Source organism: Sminthopsis crassicaudata, chromosome 2 (assembly GCF_048593235.1).
Source record: "Sminthopsis crassicaudata isolate SCR6 chromosome 2, ASM4859323v1, whole genome shotgun sequence".
Classification (NCBI taxonomy): Eukaryota; Metazoa; Chordata; class Mammalia; order Dasyuromorphia; family Dasyuridae; genus Sminthopsis; species Sminthopsis crassicaudata.
The window spans coordinates 570,157,021-570,176,493 of record NC_133618.1 but is presented as its reverse complement, the minus strand read 5'-3'; the positions used below and the strand labels follow the sequence as shown (position 1 = coordinate 570,176,493).

General features: G+C 34.1%; 1 protein-coding gene across 3 annotated transcripts in view; it reads right to left on the bottom strand.

Annotated features, from left to right (window-relative positions):
* The window catches only part of ARNT2 (aryl hydrocarbon receptor nuclear translocator 2), a 258,328-nt gene that overhangs the window by 163,212 nt on the left and 75,643 nt on the right, over positions 1 to 19,473 (bottom strand). For 2 of the 3 annotated variants that reach the window (XM_074295240.1, XM_074295241.1), the window contains exon 3: positions 15,561 to 15,608. The exons of the other annotated variant lie outside the window; for it this stretch is intronic. In XM_074295240.1, the coding sequence (XP_074151341.1) occupies positions 15,561 to 15,608 (48 nt within the window). The remainder of the gene's footprint in view (positions 1 to 15,560; positions 15,609 to 19,473) is intronic. 3 annotated transcript variants of the gene reach the window in all.

The window sequence follows — 19,473 nt, the reverse complement described above, 5'->3', positions numbered from 1 at the left end:
TATCATGACTCAATCCTGAGGAGAGGTCTCTCTTTGTCTACCTTTCTTTTTCCCAGTAGATTTATGGTGCCTCATTAGCATATTGAGAGGTGTGGCTTTGAATAATTATTCCTAATCCTGGTGTAATCAGTTCATGATTTAAGAAAAGAGACCGTAAAAAGATCCATTTTTGTATACTCAAAGGCCAAGCTCATGCTGGCAGCAAGCAGGGAATAATGATGTATCAATGACACTTGAATAGAGTACAGAGAGCAGAGAGAAAGATGACTTGTGATAGAGCATGAAAAGCATTGGAGAGAGGCAACACAGGGAAGAGAGGGAAGGGCGAGGTGCTTATAGAGTCACTTATATAACAACAGATTGGAGTTGGGACAGCATAGAGCCATGGCAGGTAGAGAAGTGATTAAAGGGCAGGCTTTGGGAGTTTAATTTTTATAGGGCTTAGAATGGCAGCTTAACTTTTATTTGCCCCACTTTGGGCTAGTTCATTTACATATCAATTTCATCTCAAAGTTATGCATAATTCCTTATTAGCATAATATTTTTCTGTTTTTTCTGACTATATACAGAGATTATCTGCACCTTATTGATTGAGGGGCCATTACTGGAACAGTTAAATAGGGATCTAAATGGCTGCTTCTAATTTAACATATAATGGTGCCTTAGTTAATTTAGGAGGCATTTTCTATAAGTGGCTTCTATATTCCCCTTTATACTCTTAATTCCTATTTATTGCTACTTTACACTGACTATATATCTAGTTACTAATTTGGAGGATAATTGGGAAACCATAACAAAGTATAATTTCAAGATAAATACCTACTACATGCTACTATATTGGAATAAATAAAATAAAAACACATGAATATGTACAAAATATACAATTAAAAACAAGATTATTCTGTAATAGGAACTAGCTGCTGAGGTGGAATATTGACAGACATTAAGATCTAATATGGTGATTGGCAATAAAACTGAACTCAGAAAGAATCAAGAGATTGGTGGTATCAAGAAAGATATGTGGTGCAGGACAGAATATCCAGCCTGGAGTCAGGAAGACTCATCTGAATTTAATTCTGGTCTCAGACACTTCCTAGATGTGTGATCCGGATCAAGTCACTGTGCCCTGTTTGCCTCAGTTTCCTCTTCTGTAAAACAAGCTAGAAAAAGAAATGGCAAACCACTTAAGTACCTTTGCCAAGTAAGGACACAAAGCAATACATGACCGAAAATAACTGAGCCATAAAATCAAGGAGGAAATGATTTCTATTCATGAATAAAAATCTCTGCACAAAGGATGTAAAGAATCCTGTATTGCTTTGTCCTGCTGTTTGCACCCTTGCACCTTCCTAATTCTCAACCCTCTGAGACTAAGAAACCTACTGGAGGGAGTCATAAAAACCATGCTGACTAGGTTGGATACAATTTATGCTAGCTGATCTGAACTGAGTATTCTCTAATACACACTAATCTTTTTATTCAGATATGCCTCCTGATCACATTCCATATAGCACCTGTTCCAAAATCTTTTTTTTAATTCCCAAACTCTATTTTGCAAGGAAATGTAAATAATGACTGATTTTATTGAAATTAAAGCCATCTGCCATAGAATAAAAAGAAAAATGGATAAATGGATGGATAGAAAAATAGAGGATAGATAGATAGATGTGTACCAGGCATTGTGCCTAGCTAGACAAACATAAAAAAACAAACAAGATAGTCCCTTCCCTCAAAAAATTTACATGCTAAAAAAAGGAAGACAATAGAGTTCTAGAAAGGGAGAATGGATATAGAGAATATTGAGATGGAATGAGGGGCAGATGTCAGGAAATGGCTGGATGGCCTGGGCTAGGTAAGTCAAAAGATTCACCTATTAGAGCCAGGAGAAGGAAACAGTGAAGTCTCAGTTATCTAGAGGGGAACTTATGATTAGGTAGGAATGCCAAAGTGGAAGACTGCACACCTTCAAAGCTTTTCATGTCACTAAGTCCACAGTATTATTTATTAAGCACTTAATATGTAGCATTCTCAATGCTAAGCCCTTAAGGATACAGAAAAAAAAAAGCAAAGCAATACCGCTCCAGCTCTTAAGGACCTTACAATCTAATGAGAAAAACATTATGAAATTAACTTTGTATGAGAGAGACGTTCACACAGAGAGACAGACAGAGATAGGAGGGAGGAAAGGAGGGAGAGGAAGAGGAGAAACAGAGGCAGAGACAGAGGTGGAAAAGAAGATATACATATAGATATAGAGATATATATATAGTATATACACACATATATGTTCATATGTAAACGATATACATATATTGATGATATAAATATATTATTGTGTATGTCTGTATATAGTAAGTGAAAAGTAATCACAAAGGGAAGGGGGATAGGGAGAAACCAATAATGGCCTTTTGCAGAAGGTAGCCTTGAATTGGGTATTAAAGAAAGCCAAGAAAGCGAGGAGATAGAAGAAAGGGCAAAGAACATTGCAAGCCTGGAGAATAACAAGGTCAAATACACAGAATTGGAAGACAATATCATCTGTGACTAAAAGCAACCAGGACAATGTTGCTGGATTACAAAGGGTGTGGAAGGGGATGAAGTCTTAGAAAGTTTAGAAATGCATGTAGGGGCCAGGTTTCAAAGAGATTTTAATGACACTGTACTACTTTATATTTGATCCTGAAAATAATGGAGAGGGAAGAAAGTTAACTGAAGAAAGGAGAGACATGGTCAGATTTTTGCTTTGAGACAATCACTTCAGCAGCTGAGTTGAAGTTGGATTGACCGAGGAGAGATTTGGGATAAGAAGGTCAATTAGAAGGCAATATTATAACAGTCCTGCTGAAATGGCATAGACATATTAAAAAGTGACTTATGAGAGAGGAGAGATGTTGTGAAAGCAGAATGCCATCAAATCAATACAACTTTGCTTCAATCTCATTGGAGGGAAGAACTCTATCAACCCACCAAGGCTGAATTCTCCAACCTAGTTAACCCTTCTGCTTGTACCTTTCTCCTTGACTCTCTGCCAAGACCATGATGCATGAATCTCTCCTCTGCTGCTTATTTCCTTATATACTCCCCCTTGAACTGTCATTCTAAATCTGTCCTCTCTTTTCACAACAAAATTTCTATAATTCTATTGTAGTACCTGTCCTCACTGCCCACTCATTTAAAACTTCTATATCCACTACTGCTGAAAAGTGTTATTTCCAAAGCTTCTAAAAGCTTTTTTTCATCCTCAAATCAAGAATCTTTTCTCATTCTTCATCTTTTTTGACCCATCTGCAAAATACTACACCATGGACTAACAGCATCCTTCTGGATTTCCTCTTTTCCCTGAACTTTTGTGACACTGCCCTCTTCTGGTTCTTTTCTTCCCAATTTGACTTTTCCTTCTCAGTCTCCTGGGTTCAACTGTCTTCCTCTTAGGACCTGAGAGTAGTTTATTCCCCAAGGCTCTGTCCTGGGTCCTTTCCCCTGGTCTTGGTTCTTTCAATGCTCTCATCCATTCCCAGAGCTTTGGCTATCACCTGAACAGATGACTGACAAATTTATATAGCTAGGCCTGATCCATTCCCACAATTCTAACTGCCTGTTGAGCATCTCTGCCTTCACATTATTCTAGCACCTCATGCCAAAAATATGCGCAAAACAGAAGTCATCTTCTTCCCTCAAAATGTGCCTTCCTTGAAAATCCCTTTTCCCCTCATGTTTAAAACCTTATTATATACTTCATATCTCAGCAGCTGCCAAGTCCTGTTGATTCTATTTCCATGATATCTTCTACATGTCATATCTCCATGCACACACACTCTTCACCTTTTTTCCTGAACCCATAGAATAGACTAGTGATTTCATTTCACTCAGTCTTTCAGTTTTGTACTCCATCCATCATATAACTGTCAAAAAATCTGCCTACGTCTGACCTATTTATTGGTATGATATATATATATATATGTATATATATACATATATATTACAATATATATGTGTATGCACACATACATTTTTAAACCTGAGAACTTAGGATCTTTCACAAACTGGTTGATGATGATGATGATGATGATGATGATGATGATGATGATATTTATATAGCGCTTACTATGCGTCAGCCATTGTGCTAAGTGCTTTACAATTGTTATCTCATTTGATCCTCATTGCAAATCTGGGAAGTAGGTATTGTCATTATTCCCATTTTACAGATGAAGAAACTGAAGCAAGAGAGATTAAGTGACTTGGTCAGAACCATATAGCTAATAATAAGTACCTTAGGCTAGGTTTGAGCTCAGATTTTCCTGACTCCAGGCCCAGCACTTTCTCCACTGGATCACTGCCTTTCCCAGATTTATTTTTGCAACAATCCTTACACACTCCATATTCTACTCAAACTGATCTGCTAGCTATTCCTTCCCCTCATCCCAAACTCTTTAGGATCTGGGCATATGTGAAGGCTGTCCATTTCTCTATTTGCTGAAACCTTCAAATCAAATATTACCACTCCCCTAAGCTTTTCCTGATATTCTCCTTCCCAAAGAAAACACCTTTTCCTTCTTCATAGTTCATGGCCCTTTGTTGATCTTATTGTATTCTACCATTTCTTATATTTATCTCTATATCCATATGGATCTCCCTCATTAGACTCTCAGCCTCTTCAGGGAAAACATGATGTCTTATTCATCTTTGTAGCCTTGGGCCCTGGAACAATGTCATGCATGCAGCAAGTATTTTATAATCCTTTTTCTTGCTTTTATTTACTGTAAAATAAGTCCTATTTTCACCTACTTACTAGGTGACCTCAAGCAAGTCACTTCATCCATATGAAATTGTTTCCTGATCAGTAAAATGGAGACAATAACATCTTTTCTATCTAGCAAAGCTGGAATAAAGTACTTTGTTAGCTATAAAGATATATAATATTATATAAATGTATACTGTTAATGTTACTATTGTTATTATTATGCTACAAAAATATTATTCAGGATCTCTGGGCTTAGAATCTTAAATTCTCATTTTTTTTGCATGAGTGTGAAAATCCCAGATCTCTAAGAGAATTTTTTCAAAAAGTATAATCTTTGAAGGAATAGAAATTACAAGGCAGAATGGAACACATTTGGGTAGATTGGACAATAAAAATATGTGTGTGCCATCATGGAGTATCTTTTCTAAAAGAAATGACACAAACTCTCACAAACAGCTTTTTTATAAATTAAAAGTTCTTTATGTCCTTGATCTTTTACTCCACACTTACAGCCTGAATGATTTCTTGGTTGAATTTATTACATATTGGAAATCCATACTCATTTTTACCTGAATGAGGTAAGAAGTCATGAAAAATAAAATTTAAGGTAAGTTTTGAGAGAGAGAAGTAGACAAGAGTTGTTTCAGGAAAGAAAAAGGTCAAATGAAAAAGAAAGCAGGATGTGAAAGTATATACATTTCAGTAAAGAAAACAAAAGTATGATGGAAAGTAAGACCACAGCTTCGAACAACAGTGAGAAATGACAGAATGATGGGAAAGTTGATGTAATGGCTATAGAGGGAGCAGGATCAGTGGCAAACTTAACATGTTAGCTTAGAAAGGTGATTTGAACAGCGATATTACAGATTAACTAAAAGTATGCCAAAACTTAAAATGGCAGTCTCATAAGGAGTAGTTTATAACGGGACTGGTATTAGGGTGAAGTAATGTACAATACTGGAAATATGTAGAAATGGGAAAAAGCAGATAATTACTAGAACTTTTTTCAAGGAAAGAATGGCTCTTTAGTAGCAAAAATTTGATATAAATTGTAGTGAAATATCATTTAAGGATAATAGCTAGGGCAGGAATAGGGTTTCAATTTGTTATATTAGTATAGTAAACTCCTAGATGAGGCAATTTCCCTTTTCAGTGAAGGTCTGCATCTTCTCCACAATCCATAGTCTTAAGAGAAGGTACGTGATTTGATCAGGGCATATACTTCTGTAAGAGGTAGGAATTGCATTTGGTTCTTCCTGACTCTAAAGCCAATTCTTTATCCATTAAATACAGACTTCAATGAAGACATATATTTGTTAACCTCCACTAAATGTCCCACTCCTGCAGCACTGAATTCTGGGTTCCTAAAAGCTATGTCAGTGATCTTCTCTATCAAGATAGAAAGGTTCTGAATATGATGGCCTGTGTGAATATTATCCAAGCATGATTAGTACAGCTAAATTTAGAAGAGCTCACCATCAGAGTGGTTTCAAACATTATCTATATCAGAGTCAAGACTTGATGAATACAAATTAGGAAGGCTCTACCACAGGTCTGGCACAAATAATCCATATGAACATTTGGGGTAGATTCTCTAAATTGGTGCATCTCAGACAAAATGAAAAGGAAAACCTGTAGGAAAAAGCTAATCTTTAGTACTCAAAAGGAATAAAAATAGCTCATTATTAGCTGTGGTTTGAATATCATCATTAGTGACCTAGATTCTCACTATCAATGCAAATTTAAAATGGAGGCAATAGCAACCAAATGGCTGTGAGTATTAATTAAACTGCGAAGAATCATAGATCTAGAATGGGACAGGACTTTAGAGGCAATCCAATCCAATGCTCTCATTTTACCGATGAGGAAGTTCAAATCCAGGCACTCGTCCAAGGTCATATAGGCAATAAGTGTTGGAGAATAAGTTCTTTCACTTGAGAGCCTGAGCTCTTTGTATTGCATGAGTACTCACTATATTCAAGTCACTGTGTTAGATTAGTAGCCTTTAATTTAACTAGCCTAGATTATAACATTATTAACCTTTAAAGAACTGTCATCCTACTGGGAAGTTATATCACATACAAAAGCAAGTAAATATAAAATAATACTAAATAATCTTAAGGAAAGAAGCTAAGGAAGTTAGATACTATGAGGCTGAGTTACAGAGGGGGGAACATTCCAGACATAAGAGACAACAACAGCACTGGAGATGAGCAAAAAAAAATGTTGTGTATGTAGAAAAATCAGCAAGTCAGTTGAACTAAATGGGAGCAATATGCCCTTTAATTGTAAATGAAAATTAAGCTGAGTTGAGGAGGGGAACTAATAATTAATCATAAATTGTAAAATTAAGCAATATTAAGCAAATAAGAAACAGGCCAAATAAAAGGCACAAAATATCAATTTTAATAGTTGTAAGTTATGTATATACCTTGATAAAAAGGGAGTTCATACAAGTTCATTAAAATAGACTTCCAAAAATGCTCTAAATCACTATTGTTAAGAGAAATGCAAATTAAAACAACTCTGAGTTATGACCTCATACAGTCAGATTGGTTAATGACAGAAGGGAAAATGACCAATATTGGAGGAAGTGGGGAAATAAGGATACTAATGCATTGTAGTTGGAGTTATAACTATTCTGGAGAACAATATTGAACTATGCCCAAAGGACAACTAGCACCTTTGACCCAACACCATTATTATTAGCTTTGAATCACAAAGAAATCAAAGAAAAAGAAAAAAAAAGACTTTATAGATACAAAAATATTTACAACAGCTCTTTTTGTTGCAGCAAAGAACTTAAAAACAAGGTGATCCCTATCAGTTAGGGAATGGATGAATAAATTGTGATATATGATTGTGATGGAATGCTACTATGCTATATGAAATGATGAACAAGATGCTTTCAGAAAAAACCGGGAAGACTTAAATAGATTGAAATGAATTGAATTAGGAGAACACTGTGAACAATAACTGCAATACTGGACAATGATCAACTATGGCTGACAGCTCTTCTCAATAATACAATGATACAAGATAATCTCAAAAGACATGATGAAAAAAGTTATTATTTATATTGAAAGAACTGCTGGAGTCTGAATATATATTGAAGCATATTTTAAAACATTTTTAAAATTTTCTTGTTTTTTCTTTCTTTTTTGGTCTGTGTTTTCTTTATGAAAATGTTTTGCCTAACTGTATATGTATAATCTACATAAAATTGCTTTTATATAGCAAGGAATGAGAAAGAAACAGGGGGAAGGGAGGAAATTTGGTTCTTGATTTTAAATAAGTGTTTGAAGTTATTATATATAATTAGAAAAAATAAAATAATTTTTTCTTTTAAAAATAGACTTCGAAAGGATTATTTTTTTAAAAATATGAACAAGGGCACCATCTAGTGGTTACTTGTTAAAACTTAAAATTCTGGGCCTTAGGGAGTATTACTTAGGGAGTATTGTAGTATTACTTTCTAGAAAGTAATAGGCCATGAGTGTAGTTTTCATTGAGATTTTGATTTATATAATGTACAAAACCAGAGAGAGATTATAAACAAAGAAATCACTTGATATTTCTGATTTTAAAATGTGCCCAGATTTGTTTAAATCTGTTTTAGGACATTTAAGCTCTGGTGCACGGTGAGATTTTCATAATTCCTGAATCTTCCTCTGAAGCCACAATATAAGAAATGGTCAATAGTATGACCATATTGTTTTACCAGGTCTAAGATGCATCAACAAAGAGAATGACCTTGGAGAATTTCTCCACAATTAGGCAAATTGACATTGAGAAGTCAGCTGTGAATATGATATAACCCACTGCAAAAACCTTGTTATTGGGTTCTTCACAGGCGAGTACAGTATCACTAGCCTGCAATGTGATTTTTCTTTTTTCCCCACTTTGCCATCAAGCAAAAGAAGACAGAAGGAAGCCACAAACTGTGAGCAATAAGAATATAATTTATTTTTTTTTTATTAATCTGGAGAGATACTTGCTGGAGTTTAGGGAGGAAAATCTAAATAGCTATTATAGGAGACATTGCCACAGGCTTTCCAAAGGGATCAAGAAGCCACATTTATATGCCTAAATGTTTTGTGATTTTAAGAAAAGTCCAGATAGAGTTAAAAGGTGTTTTCTACACTAATCTGAAGAGACTCCAAGTATTACATTAATAGTGATTGATTACTAGCTATTATTAATGTTTAAGGCACTAAATAATTACCCTATGTTACCCAAGTTACCTTGCAACCTGATGATACATTTGTAATCATCTTTAAAATGCATAATTAGATAGAACTAATAGTCTTGCTTTATTATTGCAGCAAAAAGCTCTTTTAGGGGAAAAGAGTAATTAAATGGTTAAATATATTATGGTTAATCAGTTGACTATACCTACAGACAACAAGACCTCATTAAGCAGCCAAAGCTCAGACAGTCTGAGTGGCAGGTTACGTGAATAACTTGGGCAAAGATATTAGTATCTGACCATTAATTTGTTCCTCTTTAGTTATTTCATCCCTGTCAGATACTAGGATTGCATTTCTGTATTGCTCAATTTTAAAAGGCTTTTCTTTTCTACTTCCAATCTCTAAAGTTACGGAATCTACAAAGGAAGGCTGGTGTTCCTGCCCTTCACCACAGAACAGGACTTCTCTAATTGTCTTAATACCATTTGAGGACCAGAAAATGGAATTGAGATATTAGAGAAATCTGCCTAGGTTTCACAGTGGGAAAATATTATAAGAAAGTTGTAAGAGACAATTCTTCTTTGGTGAAACAAAGATAAATTTTACAAACTGGATTTTTTTCCCCAAAGATGAAAAATTCTAAGTGTTTTATCAGATATAAAACCGGACCACCAAAGGACAGGATGTGTGGTCAAGTCAAGATTCTGTGAGAATGCAAAACTGAACGATCTCCCTTGGCAAGAGGCTAGGACCAAGGAATAGTATTTCATGAAAGTGAATGTAGTTTAGGAAGCCAAAATTCACACTAAGCTCTACACATGAATATAGATGCCCACTTAATGTTCCTCAGAACCACAGAATTCAATGGTTGGAAGGGGACACCTTCCTTGTAGCCCAATTCATACACAAAAGGAATCATCATCATACCAAACACAAGTAATTACCTACCATGTGCTCAAAGATTCTTCCCCCCACCTTTGAGGCTGGGGTTAAGTGACTTGCCCAGGGTCACACAGCTAGGAAGTGTTAAGTGTCTGAGACCAGAGATTTGAACTTGGGTCCTTCTGAATTCAGGGCTGGTGCTCTATCCACTGCGCCACCTAGCTGCCCAGTCAAAGACTCTTAAGGAGGGGAAATCCACCACATATCTTGGCAGTCTATTCCACTTTGGGGCAACTTCAACTCTAAGAAGTTTTTGCTGATCTCGATCCAAAATTTGAATCTTTATAACTTACATCCACTGCCCCTGATTCTGCTCTCTGAGATCATACAGAACAAGACCAGTATCTCTTCAACATAAATTCGTTCTTCTAAACAATTTTAGATAATGTAGGCTGCCATGTTATTTGACTGCCCCAATTCCTCTCTCTTCAGCATCTTCCAAAGGAGCTCCATGTTCCAAATCATATTTTTCTTATTTTCACCACTATCATCCATCAGAACTCCTATTCCCTTAATTAAAGTCTACTAAGGGTTAAGGAAACAAGTCACTTCAATTAATTCACAATAAAATTAACCCTCTCAGTGTTCACTTGTTAATCACAATTTGATGCTGATGATATCAAACAGCTGAGGGAGATAATTTTTGGGCCAAATACTTCCAGTTATATCATATAATTAACTCATTTCTGCAGAGGAAGAGGGCTGGGTTTATAAATTTTATTCTTTCTCCCCATACCAGGGCCAAGTCAACCTCTCTGTTTTTCTGAGACAGTACTATTCAGTTTCCCCTTCACCATTATTTTGTCCAAAGCCAAAGGTTTGGTCAAATCTGTCAAATCTGATCCTTTATCATACTTACTTTACTCATTCATCTTCCAATCTCCCAGGTCCCATCAATTAATTAACAAATTTAGATTCTACCACTTCTTCATCTCTTATGTCCACCTCCTTCTCTAGGCACTTAATTAAATGCTTACTAATTTATTTGGTACTTTAAAATGGTTAATGGTGTTTATCATATTTATTTTAGACTCCCTATGATAAGACTTTCTTTTTTTACTGTTCCCAAACTGCCATTTGAAAAAGTTAATCTAAATTTCTACAAATGAATATCAAACTTACTGGTCTACAATTCCTAAAATACACTTAGATATCTATCTTATTTCCTGACATCTCTGCCATTCTTAAAAAGTCACTGAACATTATCAAGAATAGGTCTGAATTCCTTTAAAGTGCTCTCTTGCAATCTTCATCTACACATTGTGATTTCTTTTATGCACTTTTACTCAATTTTTTTCATTTTGAAGACCTAACTTCTTAGAGAAAATATGGGTAATTCTGTATTCTTTGTCATAACTGTTGTTTTTGTTCTTTTAAGTTCAGACATAGGCAAAGAACCAACATCAGGAGCAGCAGTATCATTACCTACCTTAAACTCCAAATCCTTCCTCTTCTCCATCCCCAATAAAAAAAACCTCTTTCTTTATACTTAGCATTGATGCAAGTCTCAGTTCATTCTGGGATCTATCTTTTCTAATACTATTCTCACAGCTTTGGGATGTGCTTTTGAATTATTCCTTGCTTATATGACCCTCTTTCCATCTTCTCTTTCTCACTGTGATTGTTTATGATTTTTAAGATAAAATTTTATTTTACAAATAATCATTCCCCATGAACTATATTCCTTTTCCAAATCTCTAGTCATAGTATCATATGCAATGGCTCAAGCTTAAAAATCAGTTTTCCTAAAGTCTAAGATATTTTTGATCTGATTATTTGTATGTTCCCTTGGTTTTTAATAGTGCTGGGAATAAAGATTCTCAGAGGATAACCAGGAGATAATATAGAAGTCTATGAATCAAAGACAATTCAAAGAGCAATGCTGGATCTTCAAGAAATTAAGAATGTCCTCTGGCCAATCATCCAGCTTTAAAAGCAAGACTGACTCCTTTAGGTTTAAAGATATTCCCTCAAGAGCCAATATTAGCCATTATCAAGGATTCTCCATAGAAGCATCAATCTTCTCTTGACAGTTTGATGTTTGGCCCTTTATGTCAGTGAAATGCAAATGTGTCTTTCTAAACTACTACTATTGAAGGCAGCATCAGAATTCCCTTGGTCATCTTACTTGAATTATATCAAGCAAGGATGTAATATGTTCCTACTGGTTTCTTGGGCTCCTGAGACACAGTAGATATTTCTCAATTTAGGATGCTTCCTCCATGATGTCATGGAAAGAGCAATAGGATTGAAGTCAAAGGACCTGGTTCAGATTTTCTATTGATTCTACTACTTATTTCCTGTGTGAACTTGGATCTGTCACTTAACTTCCTTTGTTCTCAGTTTCTTCTTTGAAAAAAAAAAAAGGGCTACAATCTCTAAGGTCTCTTCCAGTTTTAAATTCTATGATCCTACAACCCTGCATAGCCCAGAAACACCCACCTTCCCACATTCATTCATTCAGCAAACATTTACTGACTGCTTTGTGGAGATGACTGTGCTAGGCTCTGGGGGGAAGATGATATGAGTAATACAATACCAAGAGGAATAAAAACTGGCTTCTTCTCATACAGACTTTTTCTACTGTTGAAAAAAATTTCATACTTGCTAACTTTACAAATTTCAAACCCACAAAACAGCAAACACTGCAAACATTTTTAGTGAGATGCAGTTCACAAACACAAGGCTTTAAACCTAGACCAGAAACATTTAGAGACAGACTCACTCTGAGCAGATTGGAAGTTTATGAGATTCTATGCTTATATTACTGAATTATCTGATCAGTTTATAGATATTACCAGATTGTCATCTTATTGTTGACATTGACCCTTACTGCTAACATTCCACATCTCTCTGATCCACACTACTTCTAAAGGAAAAAATAATATATTCTTGGATTCCAGAAATCATGATCTCCTGAGATCAGGATCTAGAAGAAAATCATGTCAGGAAAGAATTGTACATAGTTATCTCTGGTAGGAATTTTCTCTTAAAAGCAACAATAACAGAAAAACAAAAAAGGTATATGTAAATATAATGAGTACATAAACCTAAATATATAAATAAACATAAAAAAGGCAAATACAAATAATTTTCAGGGCTGCTTTGGTACAGTGATAAAGATATCGCACTATAAAATATTTAAGTATGTGGTTATATAATATTTAACTGTGCAGATACAAATTTTATTGAAATTTTAAGAATTTTTAATTGTTGAAAAAATATGCATTTATTTTAACTGGAAGCTACAAGATCTTCTGAGTTGACGTATGTTCTTTTTCATATCTATGATTTCATCCAAATCTGAGATTATGCTAAAGTGACCTAAATATGGAATCACTTACCCAAGCATATATTTGAAGGAAAAAGACCTACAAAAGATATATACTAAGGAGGACCAACCAAAAGCAATATCTAAAGCAAATGCTAAGGAGGGATCCTCAGATGATCTGCATTAAGAGATTTGATGACAATGATATCCATAAGTCACATATTAAAAGCAGGCTTATTATATTAAACTCATCCTCCTATCCCATTTTAAACACCTGTGATATGAAATCCTTACATTGGTAGAATACATACATAGAAGAAGGGAGGGCTCCAATTTCTGCTACTTTGGGTAAAAAGGAAAAAAAGTAGTCTACGCATCAGTATCTAGATATAAAGTCTGAAATAATAAAGCCCATGGAATGATTATGATCTTAGTAATGAGATACTCCTGAGTTCTTTAGGGAGCTAGAATCAGAATAATGTTCTACCACCAGCACATCACTCAATACTCGGACAGGTCAACAGGACGACTGTCATATAGTGGGATGGGTGTTGAATATATGGTCAAACGATCAACCTTTGAGATCCTGTGACACTACTTACTAGCTGTGTAATATGTAGAAGTCACTTACCCTCAATATCTCACTTTCCTCATCTATAAATTGGAGGTAAAAGTATTTAATATTATTAACTGGAAAAATAGTATTTACACTGTCCACCTCACAGGGATTTTGTGGGAATGAAATGAGACAATGTATGGGAAAGAAACTTTGTAAAGCACTATGTAAATGTTGGCTAGTAGTAATAGTAGTAGTAGTAGTAGTAGTAGTAGTAGTAGTAGTAGTAGTAGTAGTAGTAGTAGTAGTAGTAGTAGTAGTAGTAGTATAGTACCTGAAATAGAACACACGGTATTCCAAATTACACTTCTAAAACTATTTTTAGACAAAGACAGGAACTGATCCAATTAGAACCCCTGAGTTTAGAGAAAGTACTTTTTTATGTCGTGGGTTTATTTGATTTTTTGTCAGTGATATTGGTTCTCTCATTTGCCTCATATATTTCTTGAATACATAAATGGTTCTGCTGTCACAGATGAGAGTGGGAAGGAGGTAAAGTATAAGGCTAAATTATTCCAGACCTTAGCAAAAAGTTTTTTCATAAAAATAACAAGCATAAATAATATAAACATATTATATGTTATATAATATGTTATTATATATTAATACATTATAAATAATATAAATAAAAATAACAAGATGCCACTTATGTGCCAAGCACTGTGCTAAGCACTTTACAAATGTTATCTTAATAGCTTTTCACAACCTTGAGAGCTAGGTACTTTTTATCTCCATTTACAGATTAAGAAATTGAGGTTAAGTGATTTGTCTAAAACCATATAGCTAATATAAAGCCTGAGGCCAAATCTGAACTCAGGTCTTCCTAATCGGCACTTTATCCACCTCTTTGTCATGAAGATCCATGAACAACAAATTTATTTTCTGTCTTCTAGCTTTTCTATCCCATCATAACTATTTTAAAAAATCATATCTATTATTTCAATAGACATATGAAACGTCAATGAACAATTTCCTCTACAAGTGTTTATTATCGCCTTTTCCACAACTTAACATCTCTGAGAGCTTCCGGAGTTACTAGGAGGCTTAGGTTATTTGCCTAGGATCATATAGACAATAGGTGTCAAAGAACGAATTTGAACTTTAGTTTTCTACCCATTGCACCACACTATCTTTTTTAAATGAAATTTTATACTTTAAGGAATACATACATATAAACCCAACAAAAATGGCTATTAAATACCAAAATACAATTTAATTATAAATGCTAATACTCAAACGGGGAATGATATTCAATTTTAAAAGTCCATGTTCTAGACAAATTGCCATTAATTAAAAAAAAAAAAAAGATCTCTGTTTAAAAATGGCATTCCACAAAAATATTGTGAGTTACTTGACAGCCTGATGTTTTATTTGTTGGAGCAAAGCAAGTTCCATGTCTAACATTTTCTTCATTTTCAAGGATAGAAAAATATACCTCCTCCTGAGATATTTTAACTATAATTTTTGACCTTTCTGGAAAGTATAAAAAATGAGTCTATTGAATGGAATTTTTGTCAGTTAAAATGAAAAACAGCTATTTATGTCACTTCATCTAATTAAATAATATAGATTGTGAGATTTGAAAACTGTGTCAACCATTCACTTGATTGCCAAAGTGACTAAATCTTGGGTTATACAAACATTCCCATTTCAAGACAATTAAAGAAGAGTTAGCAAAAAGTAATATGAACAAGATGCATAGGATGAATGTTATATAATTTGGGCTTAAATTTTGCTTATGTGTGATCATCCTACCTTGAAAGAGAGGCTCATTTTAAGTATTAAAAAATAATAACTCACCTTGAAAATTTGCTGGGGCCTTCACCATCTTCATCATCGAAGTCCATTCTGAAAAAGCAAGACCTCTGGTGAGCCTTTATCTAATTGGGTAAAATTCTTCATTAGCACTGGATGGAGTAATCCAAACTGAGCCCTAGCTTTTGTAGTGCTGAAAATAAAGTCACTAGGTTGTCACCGAAAATTTAAAGACAATTCCTGTCAGGAAGGTTCATTCAGCTAAAAGAGATAATTCTATAGCTCAAGTCACACTTAACTCACAAGCATGAGTTTTCACTCACACAATTAAAGCACTTCAACAGTAGTAATCTCCTCTGGAGGTCTCTGCAACTACACTACAGATGGCTTTGAGTCAGTGTCCACTTGAGAAGTTTTTGAGGAAACCAGTATTTCTTTAATACCAACAGATTGGGAAGTTATCTGCTACAGACAGTTTGTACAATTATATGTGTATATAATATTGACACACTACATACACAGATACACAAAATATTTTTCATCATCTTTGTATGAATGTTTTATGATGTATATAACTTCAAGTTTTTTAAAGAGGAAAATTTGAAAATAATTACTTAATCAATTCGCTATATGAAAATCCTCGGGCAATATCTAAAAGTCAAAGTAAAAAAAATAGATTTAAGATAATAATTATCTTAGGTTGAAACAAACTATTTGGAAAAAATAATACTCTTTTTTGACCTGAGTGACTCAAACTCTCTACTTACTTAATTCGATCAGGTTCTTAAATTAATATGTTTAGGTCTTCCTTAATTCTATATGATAAAAAGGAATATTAAAATCTGGAGGCTTGGGTTTTTTTAATTATTCAATATAAATTATTGTAATCCATTTTTAATAAAAAAGTTTGGTTTAATGATTTAATTTATATAATGTACGTACTCAATTCCTTATTAAAGTTAATTTAACAATAATACAGAATGCCTCAAAACAGGTAGGGAGAGATGATCTCACCTGATTTCTGACAGAATCTGGGGAAGTAAGAGAGTAGGGAAGGAAGCAATACCGGTAATAATGCACAATTTACCCTGATCATGCAGTCAGTAACAAAAAGTCCTCCTTTCTTTCCCCTTCCCATTTTAGCCTTTCCGAGAGAAGGAATGGTCCCTTTATGGAACATGGAGAGGTTGTGAATGTAATCAATACCTGTTATACATGTATCGTTAGAAAAGAAGGACAAGATCAAGGGATCTTTGGGGAAAGCAGAGATTTTACAAAAAGCTGCCTTGAAAGAGTGATCATCTCATGGTAAATCAGAAGGGGAAATATCTGTTCCCTTTTCAGCCTAATATCCTGGATGTCCAAAGGAAAAAAGTGGAGATCTAATGAAGAAGGCCATTCACTATAGATATATCAGGTGGGAACAGTCTTCCTAGCACAGGACAATGAAAGAGACAGAAAAGAAAAAAGAGAGGGAAACAAACAAAGAAAGAGAGAAAGAAAAAAGGAAAGAAGGAAGGAGGGAAGGAAGGAAGGAAGGAAGGAAGGAAGGAAGGAAGGAAGGAAGGAAGGAAGGAAGGAAGGAAGGAAGGAAGAAAGAAAGAAAGAAAGAAAGAAAGAAAGAGAAAGAAAGAAAGAAAGAAAGAAAGAAAGAAAGAAAGAAAGAAAGAAAGAAAGAAAGAAAGAAAGAAAGAAAGAAAGAGAGAAAGAAAGAAAGAAAGAGAAAGAAAGAAAGAAAGAGAAAAAGGAGGGAGGGAGGGAGAAAAAAAGAGATGGGAGATGTGTATAGGAAAATAATGTTTTACTCTAAAGCCCAGCTTCTTAAGCTCTGGTTTGCAATACCATATGTAGTCTTCTAACTGAATATGAGGATCATGAAATTATTATTTATATCTTAATTTGTATACCTATATTATATACCTATATATCTGGGGTCACATAAAAATTCCTTGGGCGAAAAGAGAATATGAGTAGAAAAAGTTTAAGACGCCCTGATCTAAAGAACTAAAGGAATAAACTTGAAGTCTTGGTGAAGAATAATATTAGATAATCATTAAAGTTTGCTTTAAAGTTGTTTTAAAGTTTTCCTTCTTTTCCTATATTATAGCCAGCGTTGTTCACTTAAATTCTGGGCTTTGGGCATCATGGGTAACTCAAACAAGTATCATGCTAGTCCAAAGAGAAAAGAACAAAAAGAGCTAGATAACTAGCTGGGCAATAACAATAATAATACAAATATCTATGCATAGTGATAAAAGATGAAAGGTAGGAAATGGAAAGAAAGAGAAGTGCATATATAATCACACACATATATACTGTATATAGACAATCTACTACAAGGACAAAGAAACAGAAATACCATATGCTGTAACAGCGTCAGAAATCAACAAAAATTCAGAACGAGGACTTAAGATAGAGTAAAAGTTTACAAAGAAAGACTGGAAGAAATCTAACATATTTTTAATATGTTGTGAAAGTGGTTACTTGCTTAAAAAATGTGGCCAGAAAGGATTTTTTGAAAGTGAAGTTATACTGAAAATAATTTATACTCTATGTAATGGTTGTCATCATTGCTGTCTTCATTCATTGCTTTGTTGAAAATTATATTTCCCTCAACAATACCAACAAAAACCAATTAAGTCCCCAAACAAAAATACAGTAGAAATAGACTGCCCTCCGGTGGTCATTATGGGAAACTGAAGCCTTTATGGCAAACAAAAATATCCAACTTTTTTTAAGCTAGCAAAAATGTACCAAAATCATTAGAAAAATAGATAGTCCTACAAAACTCTAAGGAAAGTAGTCTTTGAAAGCATTTGCCAAGGTTTCATAATACAGAAAGTAATTAAACTTTAAAATTGTATTTCATTACAAACTCAAATATCTCAACTTTTATAAATATGAATTTTATAGCATGATAGTGTGGAAAGAGCTCTGAACTTGGAAATCAGGAGATCTGCATTTGAGTTTCAACTTAACATTTACTAACTGTATGAGCCCTAGTTATTTTGACTCTCTTGGCCTTTTTCCTCATTTGTAAAATGGGCACGACAGTATTTGCATTAATTATCTCGCAATGAGATTTGTGAGAAAACTATTTTGCAAACCTTAAATAACTCTTTAATTGTGTTATTATCAAAATGTCATCCATTAAATAGTGATAATATATACTATTAATAATAAATAATGATATCAATTTTAAATAAATCCTGATGGAATTATTTTTTGTGTGAAGTCCTCTTTATCCTCAATCCCCACAATTACTTGTTTTTTGAAATGCTAAAACAACTCCAAAAGTAGCTGTTTATATTGGCATCAGAATGAAATGTTATAACTTGAGCCTTATGTATGTTCAAGTCATCTATGCTCTATTGTTGGTTTTGAGCAAAGGTTAAGACCATTGCCTGAACCCCAAGTTCTTTAAATTAATCAGAAACCCCAGGGAGTTATATTGAACTGTCAATGGGAAAAGAAAATGCAGTCTCTCTATCTTACTAATGAATGCAGGGTAGAGGCTGAATTTAGGAGATAATACAGAGTTTTAAAATCCTCCAAACAAGGCACCTGTAACCATAACACAAGATTGCCTATTCATTCATGGCAGAATGCATGTCAGCAATACATCAGAAATGGCTCACACAATAGAACAAAGGATGTTGCAGAAATCTGTTGGCCTAGATAATGTCTTCCACCTCCACTTTAAAGTCTTCATCTAAAATACAGCAAAAATGAGCTATGGTTATTTCCTTGGCTCTGAAAGGTGCTAATAAACCATCTTTCATTCTGTCTTTTTATAGGTCTTTATAATCCAGAATGAACTAGGATAATAAAGGCAATGAATCAAAATGTAACTTTTAAGTCTTATTTTATTCAACTTAAAAATTCAATATAATTAATAGATGAATTTGGCTGAAAATGTTTCCTTCACTTCACTATTAATGAGAATGAACTCTTCTTT